General features: G+C 37.0%; 2 protein-coding genes and 1 non-coding gene across 3 annotated transcripts; 1 reads left to right on the top strand and 2 right to left on the bottom strand.

Moving 5' to 3' along the window:
• Nucleotides 1-201: 201 nt before the first annotated feature.
• Nucleotides 202-308, bottom strand: LOC128280262 (small nucleolar RNA R71). The gene has a single exon (XR_008270442.1). It is a non-coding gene; the product is annotated as a small nucleolar RNA R71 (small nucleolar RNA).
• Nucleotides 309-13993: 13685 nt separating this feature from the next.
• LOC108468295 (uncharacterized) lies at nucleotides 13994-15173 on the top strand. The gene is made up of 2 exons (XM_017769184.1): nucleotides 13994-14534; nucleotides 14641-15173. The coding sequence occupies exons 1-2, from the start codon at nucleotides 13994-13996 to the stop codon at nucleotides 15171-15173; spliced, it is 1074 nt and encodes a 357-aa protein (XP_017624673.1).
• An 811-nt stretch (nucleotides 15174-15984) lies between these two features.
• Nucleotides 15985-19182, bottom strand: LOC108468296 (cationic amino acid transporter 6, chloroplastic-like). The gene is made up of 5 exons (XM_017769185.2): nucleotides 18524-19182; nucleotides 18198-18420; nucleotides 17553-17883; nucleotides 17224-17452; nucleotides 15985-16573 (listed from the first exon to the last, which is right to left on the bottom strand). Exons 1-5 carry the CDS (start codon nucleotides 18909-18911, stop codon nucleotides 16026-16028), a joined length of 1719 nt encoding a protein of 572 aa, XP_017624674.1. The 5' UTR covers nucleotides 18912-19182; the 3' UTR covers nucleotides 15985-16025.
• Nucleotides 19183-19403: the final 221 nt, after the last annotated feature.

The following is a 19403-nucleotide window of genomic DNA, read 5'->3' as shown; positions in this document are numbered from 1 at the left end:
TTAGTAAATTTTCTAGAATTCTGCGACACCTTTAAGATTAATGGCATTTTTGATGATGCTATTCGTCTTCGGTTGTTTCCTTTTTCATTAAGGAATAAGGCTAAACAATGGTTGAGCTCGTTACCACGAGGGTCAATCACTACTTGGGAATAAATGGTCGAAAATTTTTTACTTAAATACTTTCCGCCGGCCAAAACGGAAAAATTGAGGAACGATATCTCTTATTTTGTGCAGATGGATTTAGAAACCCTTTATGATGCATGGGAGAGATATAAGGATCTATTGAGAAGGTGCCCTCACCATGGGTTACCTCTTTGGCTACAAGTTCAAACTTTCCGCAACGGTTTGAATCCCTCAACTAGATAGATGATCGATGTAGCTGCTGGTGGAACTATCAATAATAAGACACCTGAAGAGGCTTATAGGTTCATAGAAGAGATGTCACTGAATAATTATCAGTGGCAAGTCATGAGGACAAAACTGACAAAAACAGCCGGCATTTTTAACGTCGATTCGGTTGCTATGCTTTCCAATTAAGTAGAACTTTTGAATAGAAAAATTGATGGTTTACTTGGTTCTAAACAAGTTCATCCAGTAATGCAGTGCGATGCAAGTGGAGGTGGAACAAGCAATTCAGAATATCCACCCTACGACCCTAACATGGAGAACGAGCAAATGAATTATATGGATAATAATCCTCAACATCAAAATAATCCTTATAGTAACACTTACAATATAGGTTGGAAGGACCACCCAAATTTCTCATGGGGAGGCCAAGGGAATCAAAGACCACCACCCTCTCCAAGCTTCCAACAACCTTACCAGCAAGAGAAAAAGTCAAACCTTGAGGAAATGATGACAAAGTTTATTTCAGTAGCAGAGACCCATTTTGAGAACATTGAACTGCACTTAAAAATTAGCAAGCAGCAATTCAAGGGCTCGAGAATCAAATAGGACAACTGGCTAAGATAATTTCAGATAGACCACCAGGGAGTCTACCTAGAAACATCGAACCCAATCCAAAAGAGCATGTGAAAGCAGTTACATTAAGGAGTGGGAAAGTGTTAGTTGAATATAAAAAGAAGCTGCCACCAGAAGCTGACAGAAAAGAAAATGATGAGGTAAAACCCGAAAATAATAAAAATCAGCGTTGAGGGAATATAACCCACCAATCCCGTACCCAGCAAAGTTGAAGAAATTCTGCATTGATGCACAATTCGGTAAATTTCTAGAAATTTTTAAACAGTTACATATTAACTTACCTTTTGTTGAAGCTATCTCACAGACGCCTACATATGCAAAATTTTTGAAGGAGCTTCTAATAAATAAAAGGAAGTTTGAAGAATTGTCTACAGTGGAACTCAACGAGGATGCTAGGCCATACTCCAAAATAAACTGCCAACCAAACTGAAGGATCCAGGAAGTTTTACTATTCCCTACTTAATTGGTAGTTTAAATGTTGAGAAGGCACTAGTTGATTTAGGCGCTAGCATTAATTTGATGCCCTACAAAATGTTCAAGCAACTTGGCCTTGAGGAGCCAAAACCTACTAGGATGAGTATTCAACTAGCTGACAAATCTGTTAAATATCCTAGGGGTATTATCGAGGATGTACTTGTAAAAGTAGATAAATTCATATTCCCTATTGATTTTGTTGTGCTTGACATGGATGAGGATGTTGAGGTGCCTTTAATTTTAGGTCACCCATTTTTAGCCACTACTAGAGCTGTTATTGATATGAGTGACGATAAACTTGTGCTTAGGGTAGGTGACGAAGAGATTATTTTTAAAATTTATGATACCATGAGATTTTCTAGGGAATAAGATGACTTCTGTTATTTTATTGATTCTATTGATCATGCTACTCAAGATTCTTTACAGGAAATCGTATATAAGGACATGTTGGAACTGTGTCTTGCTCAAGAAGAAGAGGTAAATGATGATGATTCTGTGATAGGTAAGGTAAAAGCTGAACTAAATTTTAATGAACCTTCACTGAGACAGAAGAGCTATGAGGGTATCGAGGTAAACAATGAATTAAAATTAAAACCCTCTGTTGAAGAACATCCTAAAATTAGAATTAAAGCAACTACCAAATCACTTAGAATATGCGTTTCTTGGAAATAATTCCATATTACCAGTGATTATTGCTTCAGATTTACAGCCAACTAAAAAAGACGAGTTACTTCAAGTGTTGAAGGAGCATAAAAGAGCCACAGCTTGGAAGATTTCTGATATAAGAGGGATCAGCCCTTCTTTTTACACACATAAAATTTTAATGGAAGATGAATATAAAACTTGTGTCAAGCTCAAAGGCGACTGAATTCTAACATGAAAAAAGTTGTAAAATCCGAAGTAATTAAACTTCTAGATACTAGAATTATTTATCCTATTTCTGATAGTTCTTAGGTGAGCCCTGTGCAGGTTGTTCCTAAGAAAGGAGCCATGATGTTATGGCCAATAAGAAGAACGAATTAATTCCAACTCGAACAGTCACGGATGGAGAGTTTGCATTGACTATAGGAAATTGAACGATGCCACAAGAAAAGATCACTTCCCCTTACCATTCATTGATCAGATGTTGGAAAGATTATCTGGGCATATGTATTATTGCTTCCTAGATGGACTCTCTGGTTATTTCCAAATCCAAATATCTCCTGAGGACCAAGAGAAAACGACATTTACATGTCCATATGGTACGTTTGCTTATTGATGAATGCCTTTTGGATTATGTAATGCTCCTACTACTTTTCAGCGATGCATGTTAGCCATTTTTGATGAATCATGGAAGACATTATGGAGGTATTTATGGATGACTTCTCGGTATTTGGTAACTCTTTCTATCTTTGCCTTGAAAATTTAAAATGAGTTCTAATGAGATATGAGGAAACAAACCTTGTACTGAATTGGGAAAAATGTCACTTCATGGTTCGTGAAGGGGTTGTGTTAGGCTACAAAATTTCTAGCAAGGGAATCGAGGTTGACAAAGAGAAAGTTGAAACTATTGAGAAATTACCTCTCCCTAGTTCAGTTAAGGCTATTCGAAGCTTTTTGGGTCATGCTGGATTTTATAGAAGATTTATTAAAGATTTTTCTAAAATAGCTAAGCCTTTAACGAATTTACTAGAAAAATATGTGCCTTTCAATTTCAGTCAAGAATGTTTAGAAGCATTTAATACTCTTAAAGATAAATTAATTAGTGCTCCAATTATAGTTGCATCTGATTGGAATTTACCCTCTGAACTAATATGTGATGCAAGTGATTTTGCAGTGGGTGTGGTTCTTAGACAGCAGAAAGACAAGTACTTTCAACCGATCTATTATGCTAGCAAAACTTTGACAGCCGCATAAGAAAATTATATGACTACTGGGAAAGAATTGTTGGCTGTGGTTTTTGCATTCGATAAATTTAGACCATATTTAATATTATTTAAAGTTGTCGTTTACACTGACCATTCAGCTCTTCGATACCTCATTACTAAAATAGATGCAAAACCTCGACTAATAAGATGGATTTTATTGTTGCATGAATTCGATTTAGAAATTTAAGATAAGAAGGGAGCAGAAAATCTTACAGCAGATTATCTATCTAGATTAGAAAACTCACATCTCAAGGAGCTTGATGAACATGAGATAAATGACTCGTTCCCTGAAGAACAACTCTTTGCTATATCTGACTCCGAGGAACCTTGGTTCACAGATATTGCAAATTATTTAGCTGCTAACGTTACACCAAAAGGGTTGACACATCAACAAAAGAAATGTTTCTTTACTAATGTGAAAAACTAGTTTTGGGAAGATCCTTTTCTTTTTCGTATATGTGCAGATCAAGCCATTAGAAGATGTGTTACGAAGTCAGAAGCAATTAGAATCTTGGAACATTGCCACTCAAGACCGACTGGAGGATATTACAGTGGTACTAGAATCGCATATAAAACACTCGAATCAGGTTTTTATTGGCCCACACTATTCAAAAACGCCAACAGGTATGTTACTTCTTGTGATAAATGCCAACGAACAGGTAATATCTTTAAACGTGACGAAATGCCTCAAACGTACATGCTTACATGTGAAATATTTAATGTATGGGGTATTGACTTCATGGGTCAATTCCCTTGCTCATTTGGGAATAAATATATCTTAGTAGCCGTTGATTATATGTCTAAATGGGTGGAAGCCCAAGCCTTACTTACTAATGATGCTAGAGTGGTGGTAAGGTTCCTTAAGAAACTCTTCTCTCAATTTGGAACACCTAGAACAATTATTAGTGATAGGGGTACTCATTTTTGTAATGCTCAATTTGATAAAACCCTTAAGAAATATAGAGTTTACCATAGAACAACTACCTCTTACCATCCTCAAACTAGTGGACAAGTCGAAGTCGCAAACCGAGAGCTTAAACGTATCCTAGAAAAGACTGTAAAGTCAAACAGGAAGGATTGGGTAAAAAAAATAAATGGTGCTTTATGGGTCTATAGAACTACTTTTAAGACACCCATAGGAACATCTCCTTACAGACTTGTTTATGGGAAGAGTTGTCATTTACCATTTGAACTAGAACATAAAGCATTCTGGGCTATAAAATTTTTGAACTTTGATCCCAAACTCGCAGGTGCAAAAAGATTGATGCAGTTAAACGAGTTAGATGAATGGAGAGCTAATGCATATGAGAACTCACGATTATATAAGGAAGCGATGAAGCGCTGTCATGATGCTTGTTTAAAGCAACAAAAGCAATTTGAAGTTGGAGATCTTGTCCTGCTGTATAACTCAAGGCTCAAATTGTTTCTTGGGAAGCTTAAATCACGATGGTTAGGTCCTTTCGTAGTCCAAACCGTCTTTCTATAGGGCACGGTAGAGGCAAGTCACCCAACCCAATGCATTTTCAAGGTAAATGGACACCATTTTAAACTTTATAACAGTGAGGATTTTAAAGACAATGGAGAGGAGCTATAGCTCCGCGAACTTTCCTAAACATACTCACAAGGTAAAGTCGAGCTTAGACTCTAAATAAGCGCTCATCGGGAGGCAACTCGAACACTAACCCCACTAAGTAACTTTAGTTTATTTTTTTATTTTTTTTATATAATTGAACTGCAGGTCTTCTTGGCACACACGGCCTAGCACACGGACGTGCCTTAGGCCGTGGGCTCACCACGGATAGGAGACATGGGCATGTCCATGGTCGTGCTAAAACATAACAAAAATTTTCCCCAAGACAGGATAACACATGGGCTGCGATAAATAGCCACGGTCGTACGATACGGCCGTGTGCACCACACGGCTAAAGGACACGGGCGTTTTCCAGACCCTGGTGAAACTACACTTTAATTCTCTAAAACATCAGCAGAGGCACGACATGCGTTAAATCACCACGGCCGTGCTAGGCAGTCGTGAAAGTCAGACGGTCATGAACATGGTCGTGCTTGAGGCCGTGTGGGAACTTACACAAACAACTGAAAATTTCAACAAGTCAGAATACAATACGGGCTGATGCCACTGCCGTGCGCAATCCTAATTACTAGACACGAGCGTGTTGGACCTACTACAGACGTGGGAGAAGCAAATGAATCACCACATGGCCATGCAATGCGACTGTGTAGGTCACACGGCCTAGACACATGGGTGTGTCCACAGGCCGTGTGCGATACTAACTTAAATCATCAGACCATAAGCACAAGTCATAAACACAGGCGTAGTGTACCTAACACGGGCATGGGAGAAGAGAGCGAACATGCACATGGCCGTCCGACACGGCCGTGCGCACCACATGGTCTAGGGACACGGGCATGTCTAAGGGACCGTGTGTAACACTGACTTAAAATTTCACGAAAAACACGGGCAAAACGGGGCTTACACAACCGTGACCTCCTTTTATTCCCCTCCCCTAACCCTAATTTCTCCCCATTCATATAAAAACTCACATTCACCCTTCACTATTCCTCCATCTTCTTCAATCAACCCCATTCTCCTTTTCTATTTTTCCTTCCCCTTTCTTTTCCTTTTCTCTTCTTTCCTCCTTCTCCCTCTCTGTTTTTTTTTCTCTTTTTCTCTTTCCCCTCTGACTACCAAACGCCATTGCATGCCTCCGCGCCCCACTACCAACCACCACTCTCGGTTTCCTCTCTCGCACCTCTAACTCATTTATATTATTTTAATCATCCCTATTATGTTGATTATTATTATTATTACTCACAGTTTTTTATCATTGTTTTATCTTTTTCTTATTTGACTGATTTATTATTACTATTGCTTTAATGCTTTTGTGATTATTCCTTAATTATTGATTCAGTAAACTTTGGACACTCGTAATATGCTACATAGATTTTAGGGCCATTTGTTTTGTTGAGTAAATTCGTAGTTTACTTATATATTTAGTATTCAATTAGTTAGTTTTTTTTTGGGTATTATGATTCTACTTATTTCGTCTGCCTGACTAAGTTGCATTTGGATGGTTGTTCTTATTCGTTTGGTTACTATGTTGATTCAAGTCATGTGATTACTTTCGTAGGAAACTATGATGAACACAAGATGCAAGAAAATTACCGTCCTTGCTTCTAAAAAGCGAAAGGGATCAGGTGCGACCTCCTTGGGTCCCACCACTTAGATACACCATCCATTCCTCCAATTTTCACCAGGACCTTAGGAGGAATTGTTTTAAACTCGGCCTCTTGGTATGGGCCGTTGTATCGATTGAGCTGCATTAAAGCAGGTCCGCCTAGCTGATTCAGTTTGAGCCCTCCTCGCTACTACTCCGTTGGACCGCTTCTTTGACATTATCGAGTCGACGTACCTGGAACTCACTTTGGAACTTTATTCAATGTTTCAGTTGCAATCGATTATGGCGGAGTACGACGACCCAAGGATAGTCCAATTCTGTCTCGGTAATCTGGTGTGACAATTGAGTGTCCTAGAATTCGAGTGGCTATGAGACTTTATACAGAAAAATTTATGGAGGACAACAATTTTTCTCATCTCTATCGTCACATCTATTATGTACATTCCTCTTGTTGGGCAGTCCTCATGCCTGCTATCGGCATCTATGATCCCAGCCGCTCCAAAGTATCGGCTCTCTTATCGACATTGCAATACTTCCATGCCCTTTTAGCCCACACCTTAACAGGTCAGCGAGAGAGCACCGGCATCGTTAACACTCACGATGCATACTTTCTATGGAGTATGAGGCAAGGACATATTTTCGATCTCGCATACTTCATCACCCTTGCCTTTCACCATCAGACAGAACAACACCAAAAGGGGGTCATCAGCATTGGCCCATATGTGACTCACCTAGCTCAATACTTTGGGCTCCTGAACACATCGGCACAGTCTTCATCGCTCACACCTATCAGCCATATGTCTTCATAGGGCATCCAAAGTATACTCCATATGAAGATGATAAAGCGTCGTCGTAAGTTCGATCCTCCTCAATACTGACTAGCACGGGCCATCGATGAGGATGACCCTAAGGATATTGTTGATGATATCCCTTCATTCCATGAGGACCCACCTACTCAGCCACCGCCGAGTCACCGACTAGTTCATGCGACTGCTTCATTGATAGAAATTTCTGCCCACTTGGATCGATTTGAGCAATATTACACTCAGTGATTCAACAACATAGAGGCGACTCTACAGTAAATTTGTCAGCATTTTCACATTTTGCCTCCAGCACCACCACATCACGATCTAATTGCCGACAATGACTTTTGAGTCCATTTATTTCTACTTTATTTTCCTTTTTCTTTTTCTTTTTGTTTTTATTTTAGTTTTATTTCTATTTCCAGTTTTCATGTTTTTAAAAAACTTTGATTAGTATATTTTAAATATCTCAAATTTATGGTTGTTTCTAAATGAATAACCATAACGACCCCATTGATATAACACCCTAAACCATTACTAATGATATTGTAGTTTCAAAAGGTTCAGTCAATTGGTGCTACTCAGAAATACATGAACAATCCTATAGGGACAGTTAATTCATGACTGCCATGTCTTGCTCGACCACAACCATATCCACTACAATCCTAGGCGCTGTGATTGTGGAACTCAACCTCTACCACCACCTTCACCTCTATCTACATGTCACATACACATCACTTCCAATATTTCTAAACCCGTTTCCGCTCTTTCGAGGACTACATCCATATTCAGGGCAGTTTCACTTTCCCCCTTTTCTATGATAATATGCTTATGTTGTCATTGTCTATCTTTGTACATTGAGGGAAATGTACATCTTAAGTGTGGGGAGGTTAATCATATCATTATCAGAAAAACCTTGAATTTTGTTTAATCCCGAAGTAATTATTTTTCATATCACTATTAGAATTAATTTTAATTAATTCATGATTTTTATTAATATGTTTTGGATCAAAACATAGGTAATTGTGCATTGATTGTCTAAGTTTAAGGTAGTAGGGAATCAAGCATGATAAGTTGACTTTTGAGTATTAAAATTGCTAGGTTGTTTCCCTAAATTGAGGTATTATCTTGAAATTCTAAGTTTACAGGATTGACATCAAATACCCATAATTTTCGTGAGATTTTAAGCCTTTTAGAACATATACCTCCCTTGCTCACTTATTTTATTGCTTATGAGTGTGTCAACATTGATTTGCTATTCTAGAACTTGCATCGACTATACACGTCGAGACCATACCTTTGATTTGATATACTAAAATGATAAAGACACTTAGGTTTCAACCCATTTACCCCATAAAAAGCCTACCCACATAATTGACCCCTAGTGAACCGCTTTGAGCCTTAACTATTGTTTCTTGATTTTCCCTTTAGTGATTAACCCACGACTGAACCCTTTTTGATTCGTTAAGAATTTCTCTTTTTGTTGACTCTCTTTTTATCGAGCTTTGATTTGATTAGTTACCTAACTATTTCTGTCCATTTTAGTTGCTGAATTATTATATACTCTTCATTACTTGTTCTTATTCTTAAAAAAAACCGTATATTTATATTCATTCAATTGCATATTGTTTTAAAGAGCTTGGATAAGTTAAAGTTATTATATTAAGGGAAAGCTCATTTCATCTTAGAAAGTTTTATTTTTGGCACCTGTTTGTAATTCAGTAATTAGCTTTATTATTCTAAGTTGGGTAATTTATTAAATTAATCTCGATTCTAATCCTCTTTTTCAGCCTTTATCCACACCTTTAACCCAAGCCCTATTACAACCCTATTAAAGACCTTTTGATTCGTGTATCATCTCATTTATAGTGGTGGAGATTTAATTTTCATGCAAGCCTATGGTAATAACTTTTCATGTTTGACTAATGATTGCTTAATTATTGAACCTTAAACACTTCGAGTGATTTGAGTGAATCTTTGGTGAGGATGTCAACTCTTGTCAATTTGGAATTAAAGGTGATTACTTAGATAAAGGGGGATACCTATGATTTTATGATTAAAATGCTCAACTTGGATTGTTTGAAACTTTTATGTTCTTTTAGTTGAATTCTCAATGTGTGTTTATTTGTGGATTACTTTGAAACATTATTGATGAGAATTATAAGTTAAGAAGAATTAATTTTAATTGTAAGTTGAGAATTTTGCTTGAGGACAAGCACATGCTTAAGTGTGGGAATATTTGATAAACCATAATATATACATATTTTTACCCCATTTTTGGCATATTTTTGGAAGGATTATCATAAGATTTAATAAATTTGATGCTCCTAATCCTTTAATTTCATGTTTTATACTCAAGAGAGCTTAGGATAGCAAAAAGAGCAAGAAACGAGCCAAAAAAGGACAAATTGGGCCTAATTCAGTGTTTTACATGGCCTAGGCACTTCTATACGGGTAATCCATACGCCCGTGTGTGACACACGAGTTGGCCACACGCCCGTGTGTCATAGCCGTGTCGACATTAAACCAAGTCAGAATTGTACACGGCTTGAGCACCTTCATACAGGCGTGGCACACGGCCGTGTCTCTATCGAGCACAAGTCTAATGCTATTCGGAAAAGGCTAATTTTGGGCTATTTTGGGCATTTCAAAGTCTATAAAAACACCCGAAAGGCGGAATCAAAGGGCACGTAGAGTAGAAAGTAGAAAATACTTGAAGAACAACCATCAGAATCAGCTCGGAAGTAGAATTTACTTTAAGACTGAAGATCTCCACTAAATTTCTACCGAAGTTTTTGAGTTCCTTTATGTTTTGTTATTTTCCCAATTTTGAGATGTTTTCTTCTATCGTTATGAGCTAAATTCCTTAAATACCTGAGGGAGATGAAACCTAAGACCGATCTTATTACTATTTGAATTATATGATAAAATACTTGTTCTTATTCTTAATTATGAGTTTTAATCTTTGCTGTAATATTCCGGGATATTAATTCAGGTTTGATGTGCTTATTCAGTAGAGCAAAAGTCCCTGTTTAAGAGTAGTTCCTCCATAATTAAGCGGAGTTGCATGCAATCCTAGAAATAGGACGACATAAATCTGCTGGATTAGAGTTAAATCTAAAAAGGGAATCAATAGGTCGAGTTAATGCGACAATAGGGGTTTTAATTAGAAAGAGATTTCAATTAATCAAACTAGAGTCAGTTGTTTTTAGTCTCGAGAGAGATATTAACATAAATCAGGGATTTTTACGGATTAAGTCAAGTGAATAAATTGTCTAATTCAGAAATAATAAGTGAAGTCTAAGTGGATTCTTCCTTGGGTATTGTCTTCTCCATCGATTTTCTAAACAGTATTTTTCAACTTTTATCTCTGTCGTAATCTTAGTTAATTAGATAATTAGTCTTAGTTAAAACATTCATTTAGTTGTTAGGCTAAATAATAAAAAGATAGAAATTACTAGTACTTTTAATCCTTGTGGATACTATATTTTCGGTCTCACCATAACTATACTACTGTTTGATAGGTGCGCTTGCCTTAGTTGAATTTTAGTTAGTTTAGCAACCATAATTTACTATCCCGGTGGAGAACTAAAAAGCTATAGCCTCTTTCAGCTATGGTCTTAGTCCTATTTACCTTGATGCCATTGCATTTTTCAACCATGGTCTTACCCATTTATATCATGAAGCCATACCAACTTTCAACTATGGTTTTACTCATCTTAAGCGTGATACCATAGCGTCTTTCAACTATGGTCTTACTTATCTTTACACGTATAGCCTCTAGTACCACGACCTCGCCATGATCTTTCATTCAACCTTCTCGCCACATTCCATCCATTTCACCGTTCCTAACCTTGATGTTTGACCATCGCAGTGTCCACTCTGCAAGGCCAGGAGTTTTGCACATCACGGGTGCATACAACAACATAGTATGGTGGTATCTAACAGAATCACTACTTTCCTATTCTCATTCTTAACTTCACTTAACCCATAGTTAGTCACCCCAATCATAATATGCATGTATCTTTCGTACATACCATGCAGAACATCAGTAAGCATTGCATTATGCCAGTTAATTGTTCATCAATCACCTAATATTATGTTCAGCAAGAACATGGAAATTTCTCAAAACTGCATATAACACTAGAGAATGAAGTGCAAATACTCATATTGTCTTCCTCATCTTTGACAGCTTAGTTAATCCAAATGCCAGAGCCTCCCTTTTCTTGGTAGCTAAGCATGTCAACCATGTTGTGGTTAAAACCAATGGTGGTAAATTTTTAGAAGACCAGAGTCTTAACTCATACAGAAGCTTCGAGAGCTTTGTTTTACTATTTTCCTCAGTTCCTAAACATAGAGTAAGATAAGGAAACTTATCAGTTCTTTAATTTCTCCACCAGCAGGCTTATATTCACGCATTCTTTACAACATGTAGAGCTTTTTTCATCTGCATTCCCTTATTCTCTAGAACGACTAAAGAAGATGATGCTAGGGAAAGGTGAAGACTTACAAATAGAATTAAGAGAATTTTGTTTCCACCCTCGACTATATGTATACAGTCATTGGGCACGATCTTCACCGGCCCTTCCCACCATTCATTCTTAATAATTTTGTCTCCTATTTTGGACCTAGCTGGTTCCATTCCAACCGATCTAGAATTAAAAGCCAACTATTCGCATTTTAGTCTCTAAATTTTCTAATCTTCTACTGGAGCCAGACAATTTCTTATTCCGTTCAATTGAATCCTAGTTTTCCAAACCCCCAAGACAATTTGGGTAACCGGGTGTTAAAAAATAATGTTATTTGATTAGGAATGAAAAAAACTTTAAAAGTCATGTATTGACTTTGAAAAGAAGCCATGACAAATAGAAAATATGTTGGATATTAATTTCATATATTTGGTGATTGTGAAATTAATTTCTTGGATATTAAGAAATAAATAAAGTAACCAAATATGAAATTGTCGTGATAAAAAAGATAAAGTGATCATCATAATTTGACAACAGTAGAAAGAATATCCTTGATAACATTCTTTGCGAAAGAATGGGTAATTGAACATGGTGAGGATGTTGGTCTTATGAATTTCCAAGGCACAAATAAACATAAAGTTTCATCATGTGGTCTAGATAATTAACATAACTATGTTGAAAATGAAATTTAGGGATGAGGTGCAAACTTATAATATTTGAGTCACCCATTATGGAAACTCAACTCAATGCTTCGTATAACGTCAAGTCTTAAGTTCAATGAGGCAAAGCACATCATCAGTATGTAACTACTAGCACTATATAATATATAATATATCACCCTATGGGAAAAAGTGCTAGGTACCCGTAATGATAAGGGAAGGATGAGTATTATATTCTTAATAGAATCATAATATAAATATGTTAGTGTTATAATTACGAGAATACTCTTGATGAAATGTACTGTGTGAGTGGAAGTGTGGCACCTTCTAAGAACTCAAGGGCTTGGCTCTGACAGCACTCATGCAAAGAGGTTATAGACATATGACCATAATAGTATCCCTGTATATTGTACATTGATTGACGTTGAAATCATTGTGTGAGATGTGTTCGGTTAATCAAATGGAATAGCTAGTTCAAAATATAGTCTACTATGCAATTTCGGTTAACTCTAACATATTTTCACTAAGTAAAGGTTCAATCGTAAGACACCTTCATTTATGCAATTGATTTCTAAGATTATCAAAATCTATAATATATTGAAAATGAGGGAAGATTATCAGAACATTTTCAAAATATATATAGTGTTCTAATAGTTGCAAATAAAAAGTTATAAGTAACCAAAAGTTATGTCACTTGAATATTAACAAATAGTCATAATTATTCAAGTAGACATCTATTAAATAATTATATTTATTACTAAAAATATGACAGTCCATTTGGATAGTTATGTCCCTATAAAAAGACATGAGACCTCCTATAAATAGAAGAAAAATTTCATTTGTATGACATACCAAAAAACACATCAAAAGTTTATTTCTATTTTTCACCATATTTTATATTACTAGATTGATCAATAAAGAATTACTACAAAAATTCTTTATAGAAATTAATATCTTTATTATACTTCACTCAGTACTTAATAAACTATTTTCGTCATTGCAAAACATGAACAATCATTGGGCTTCATTATATTCTCAAATTTCATTTGTCATTAACTCTTCTACATACCGTAATATAATATAAATAGGGGCGAATAAAACTTAAAAAAAAAACATTAATACATACATTAAAATCTTTATTAATTTTTCATAAATTTATTTTTATCCCAACCCCACTAACTAATAGCAATATCCACCAATAGCAATAGACTAGATGACGCTGAGATAGAAAAACAAAGAGAAGCAGAGTGGGCTCAGGCTCAGGCTCAGCCACTTAGATTAGTTGGCCGTTAACTAGTTTCACTCGACTGTTTGTGTTTGGTGCCGCTAAAAAGCTCCTTGCGTGTTTCTTCACCGCTTCCCTCTGGTACGTTAGACTCATCACGCAACCGCCGTCACTACCTCTCTTCCCTCCTAAAACAAACAAATGCTCTCTTCTTTCCCAACTTACGCTTTCATTTTCTTTCCTTTTATCCTACATCCATCCCCAACTTATCTACCCTTATGGCAACTCCGCAGTCCTGCTCCGCTACCGCCACACAGCGCGTTGCTCCGCCCTGCTGGAGCAAGGAGGAAAGCCTGGTGTTGATTGAGGCTTACAAGGAAAAATGGTTTGCTCTTCGATGCCAGAACCTCAAGGCATCCGACTGGGGAGCCGTGTCTGCCGCCGTATCCTCCGCCTCTGGTCCTGAAACCATGAAGTCGTCCGTTCAATACCGTCATAAGATCGAAAAGCTGAGGCAGCGGTTCCGTGCGGAAAAGCAACGGAGCCTTAAAAACCCAGGCAAGTTCTCTTCTTCGTGGGACTTGTTTCCTCTCCTTGATTGTATGAATTTCGTACCTTTGTCGGTCAACGGATCTGCTGATCAAGATAATCTTTACTATAATAAAGATGGTGGGTTTTACTGGAAATTGAAGAATCATGAAAATATTTATGGGAATTCTGGGTCTGATCTAGGTTTTGATCATTGTTTAAGTGGTGGGTATGGTTCAATCTTTTATTTTGATAACAAATTTGGAGGTGACTATGGGGTGAAGTTGCAGGGTAACGGGGATTCTGTGACTGAAGGAATTAAAAAAATTTAAGAGTAATGGTAGAACTAGAGATGGGTATGATTCTATCGCTGATTTTTATCATAGTTTTAGTCAAGGTATTGATAGTGTTGGACTTGGGAAGGCTCCTCTCAAGACCTTAGGTGATAAGAGTTGTATGAACCTAGGGTTCAAGCCAAAGAATCATGGTAGCTCTAATCTCAATTATGATTACGATAACGATTTGCAAGAGTACGTAGACGAAGGAATGGGGTTTCAAGCAAAAGTTTCGGATGCTTGGGATTCAGTCCCTCGAGGTTTTCATCAGAAGAAATGTGGTGTAGTTGATAGGAGTTTTAATCCTGGTGTTGATGACTATAGGGGTTTGAATGGATTTGCTTCTTGTTCAAGTCCAGAACTCGGAGTGAAGAATGGTAATGGTGGAGTCAAGAGGGGCATGGATCCAGTGGAGGAGATGGTTTCCTCAATTAAGTTGTTGGCTGAAGGGTTTGTGAGGATGGAGAAGATGAAGATAGAGATGGTGAAGGATATCGAGAAGACGAGAACGAAGATGGAAATGAAGCATAATGAGATGACACTTGAGTCACGACAAAAGATCATGGATGTGTTTGCCAATGCATTGTTGGAATAGACGAATAGGAAAAAAAGAATAAGAAATAACTTCCACGGTATTGCCTAATGTAAATGAATGAGGTTGAAGAACGGCGAGGAGATGATATGATAAGAGACCAAAAAGAATGTTTGAGATTATATAGTTTACATTATCTCTTTTATTCAATGAAATTGAGATGCCTCTGTATTTTCATTCATTTTAGAAAGCTGCACCCCAAGGTTTCTTTCATGATGGTTTGACTTTGAGCATTGATGAAAACTTCAGCCTGTGTTCATCCATTGAATCATGCATGAATGAGAATTTGATTTAAAGTAAGAGAGAGAGTTTTCATTTGGTTTCTGGTTTTCAGTACTTTGAAAGTTTTCGGGACTTATCCTATGAAGGGATTCATAGAAGTAATAACAGATGCAAGGATGGCATGATGACCTGACAGTAAAATCAGCTTTCCATTCTCGATGCAAATGAGCGTAAGTTATTGATGTGATTTGGGCCACTAAAGAAAAGAAAAAAGAAAAGGTATGAGAAAACACCCAAAAGTCCAAAAAGTTTGGGCCACTAAGGACTGGACGAAAAGACTAGTTGTTTTCACCAAACAAAGTGGGCAAAACGTACCATAGAAAAAGATGTATTTTATATCAGATCCCACTAAATGTAACATCTAATAATCAGAACCTTGAATCATATCAACGGATTAAACCCATTGCAACAATGCTTAATTTAATGTTATATGACAGACTGCCGTTTGGTTAGTTGATTTAAATGTAAGGACTTAGCTTGAGTATGGAATTGTTAAATGGTTAATTGATAGAAAATACAGGAATCCAATGAGTGGGAGCTTGAATCTCTTGTTTCGATTATGAACTTAAATTGTTAAACATCTAGCTTAGTTAGTTGGATGGATGAGTTGGGCACTTCATTAATGGCCAACTCCTTCTCCATCTCTTCTGCTTCAAAAGTTGAGTGAACTCCATACAACAAATAGAACACAGTTATCAAACATGCCCATACACCAAACCTTTGGAAAGACAGCATGCTCAGTGTTGTCATAAGGAAGACATTGAGGAAAATAGATATGGCTGCCGGCCAAGGCATGAAGGGGATCGACCACTCACTAGGCTGACGGATGCAAGGGACCATGTACTGGAAGAAGGCTGTCATTGTGACCATAAGCCCACCAAATAGAGGCAAACCCCACCATTGCTGTTTCAGTTTCCATGATATGGAGAACCCCATGGCGCTTGATGTGAGGAGGAAGAGGAAAGACAGTGTTCGGAGAGGTGGGTTTTGGCTTTTGATCACATATTTCCGATAGATCGTAGCGTTGGCGACCAGGTAGAACACCAACAGTGTGCCAATCGAGATCATTTCAAGCACTATGTCCAAGTCTGTGAATAGTGCTATTGATGCTGTGCAAAGCCCTACATTATTGGAGATGGATCAATTACTTTTTCTCTTTTCTTCTCAATGAACTAGGAAAGTTCTGAATTATTTTATTATTGTAAATGGCTTCATTAATTTGAGGAAGGGATAAGAAAATCAAACTCTTAAATCATACATGATAGAAGTGTGATCTTTATTAGTTTTTTTTCGCTATATGTGCATCAGTATTTAAGCTGAAACCTAAGACATTGCATCGATCCCCTACATGAAATATGGAAATGCATGCTTCCCCTTGATCATGAATTCATCATGATATGTAGGGAGATATCTCACAACAACCGATTAACATATGTTTCTTTTTAAAAATGCAAAGTACGAAACTTTTTTTATTTTATTTTTTATGTTAATGTGTATTTTCTCTTTTATGCAAGTTTTGATATTTATCAAATAAAAACAAGTGTTATAGTTGAAAAGTGATAGAAAAGAGATGAAACTAATCAAGATATTTTAGTGTTTAAATTTTGGGTATCACCTAACAACTCTCAACAAATCCCACACCAACCCTTCCTTTAAGAAAAAGAAAAAAAAAAAAAAAAGGTAAGCACTTCCCATTAATGCTGTCATTCCTATGTCATGTAATCTTTGTGAAGTGTGAGTTCTAAGCTTGGGGGGAGGGGAATTCACGTACCCAAAAAGAGAGTGGCATTCAAAGGGGTGCCTGTTGAAGGATGCACATTAGATAGCCAAGAAGGCACTAGCCTGGCCCTTCCTATAACACATAGGTATCTGGCTTGGCCTAACATGGCAACCAAGAGAGAAGCAACAATCCCCAAGCTTGCTCCAGCCCCAACAACATTCCCCGCCCATTTCCAACCAATGTTTTGGAAAGCCATTGAATATGAAGCCTTTGCAGCTATCTATACATTCATATCATAATACATGTATATCAAAAGAATGTCATAAAATTATACATCACGATTGTTCCTCGTTAATAAAAATGGAGTTTAGACGATTGACCTGATTGTAAGGAACCATCATGCATAAAGCCAAGGCCATGAGGCAGTAAAGTGCTGAAACAATAAGAACTGACCCAACGATCCCCACTGGAAGGCTCACGGAAGGGTTTTGGATCTCTTCGGCCAAGGTTGAAACTGAGTCATATCCTATGTAACTGAAGTAAACTATGGCTGCTCCATCAAGCACTCCTCTAATACCATGAGGAGCTATCCCATTTGGTTTCACCAAGTTATCCACGCTCCCATTGCAGAAACCCACGATTATGATGAATCCAAAGAAAATAACATGAAAGATTGTCATAATAAGGTTCAAGGTTGAGCTTTCCTTTGTACTGCAATCCCCACAAAAAGAAAAAAAGAACATCAACTATTGTTTTTCTTTGTCTGCAGCTCAACAATGAGTAAAAAATACTGAAAAGAGTAGTAATAATTGTTAGTTTGATCATAATAAAACAAAACAACAACGATAATAAATTGGAAAAACTTGTAATGAACACAGATCCAATGACACTAATCACTTCCTTACCAAAACCCAATTATCCAAGCCACTAATAGACAAGTAAAATAAATGCTCCACTTCACTCACTCACTCTCTTGTTAAACAAATATTAAAAAGAACTTTTGAAGTAAGAGATCAAATTCAGACCTATGGCATAGACAGAGAGTGAGAAGAAGAACAAGAGCTACAGCAGTGAAATCCAACTTGTTATAGCCTTCAAGCAATCCATGAACTTCCACTCTCCAGGAATTGGGATCACTTACCCCAAAAGCTGAGCATAAATACTCTGTAAAACTTCTTGCCACCGCGGCGTTTGATAATACATACTCCATTAGTATGTTTGCTCCAGCAAAATACCCCACAAATTCTCCTACAATGGAGAAGTTGATGATATATGTATATATATTGTTCTTTCAATCAAGAAATGGAGAAAAAAGAAAAAGAGTTATATAATTAATGTAATGATGGTATACCAAAAGTGACTCTGAGGTAACTGAAAGCGCCACCAGCAACAGGAATCTGGACTGAAAATTCAGTATAACACAAAGAAGAAAGAAGTGCTGATATTCCAGCAATGATATAAGAAATGAAGACTGCAGGGCCGGAGTTATAGCGAGCAACGCGGCCAGTGGTGACGAAAACACCAACACCAAGCATTCCACCAATACCAAGAGCTACTAAATCATACCACTTAAGTTTCCTTTTCATATCAGCACCAGACCTTAGCCTGACTTGGTTAAGCTCTTGGTCCGGGGTCCATGTTGCTAGCATTCTCTTTCTAAGCCTATGAGGGGTTTGGGAAAGAGATTGGAGGTAGTTGAAAATGAAAACTTTGTTGTGTGTGGATTGAAAGGCTGCCATGTTTGTGAAGGAAATGAGTGCTTTGTGGCTTTCGAATGAGAAGCTTGCGGTGAGGGTTTAAATATGCATTTAAGTGAGAGGCTATGTATTGTATATTTGCTGGATTCTTTTTTTTCTAAAGTTTTGATTGATGGAGAAAGAACCAAAATGGTGAGAGCCTTTAGCTTTATTAAAAATACCAACTTGTCCTTGGGATTATTCAGTCTTTACAATTCTACCCCTTTGATTTCTATCTTACACAGAAACAGCTTTTTATAGACCCAAGACTCGAAAGAGTGTTTCTTCTTCTGTTATATATATATATATATAGAGAGAGAGAGAGAGAGAGAGAGAGAGAGAGAAGCATGTAAAGAAATAATGTAAGAATATAGAAAAAAAAATACAAGCTTTGTAAAGAGGAATAACTTGAACTATATTTTTGATGAAAGACTTTGACCTAATCTTTAAGAATTTCCCCATCTGAAAACTTTGAAAAAGATGTGACAAGCATCC

This window comes from Gossypium arboreum, chromosome 8 (genome assembly GCF_025698485.1).
Source record: "Gossypium arboreum isolate Shixiya-1 chromosome 8, ASM2569848v2, whole genome shotgun sequence".
Lineage (NCBI taxonomy): Eukaryota > Viridiplantae > Streptophyta > Magnoliopsida > Malvales > Malvaceae > Gossypium > Gossypium arboreum.
Note: the sequence above shows the minus strand (reverse complement) of the source record. Positions and strands in the feature narration are given on the sequence as shown.

What these genes read in the sequence shown, in the direction of transcription:
- LOC108468295 (XM_017769184.1), top strand. Translation starts at nt 13,994, where the DNA reads ATGGCAACTCCGCAGTCCTGCTCCGCTACCGCCACACAGCGCGTTGCT. An exon ending in CTATGGGGTGAAGTTGCAGG is followed by an intron (nt 14,535 to 14,640) that starts GTAACGGGGATT and finishes GTTTTAGTCAAG; the next exon opens with GTATTGATAGTGTTGGACTT.
- LOC108468296 (XM_017769185.2), bottom strand. Translation starts at nt 18,911, where the DNA reads ATGGCAGCCTTTCAATCCACACACAACAAAGTTTTCATTTTCAACTAC. An exon ending in TGATGGTTCCTTACAATCAG is followed by an intron (nt 17,453 to 17,552) that starts GTCAATCGTCTA and finishes ATGAATGTATAG; the next exon opens with ATAGCTGCAAAGGCTTCATA. An exon ending in GAATGCCACTCTCTTTTTGG is followed by an intron (nt 16,574 to 17,223) that starts GTACGTGAATTC and finishes CCAATAATGTAG; the next exon opens with GGCTTTGCACAGCATCAATA.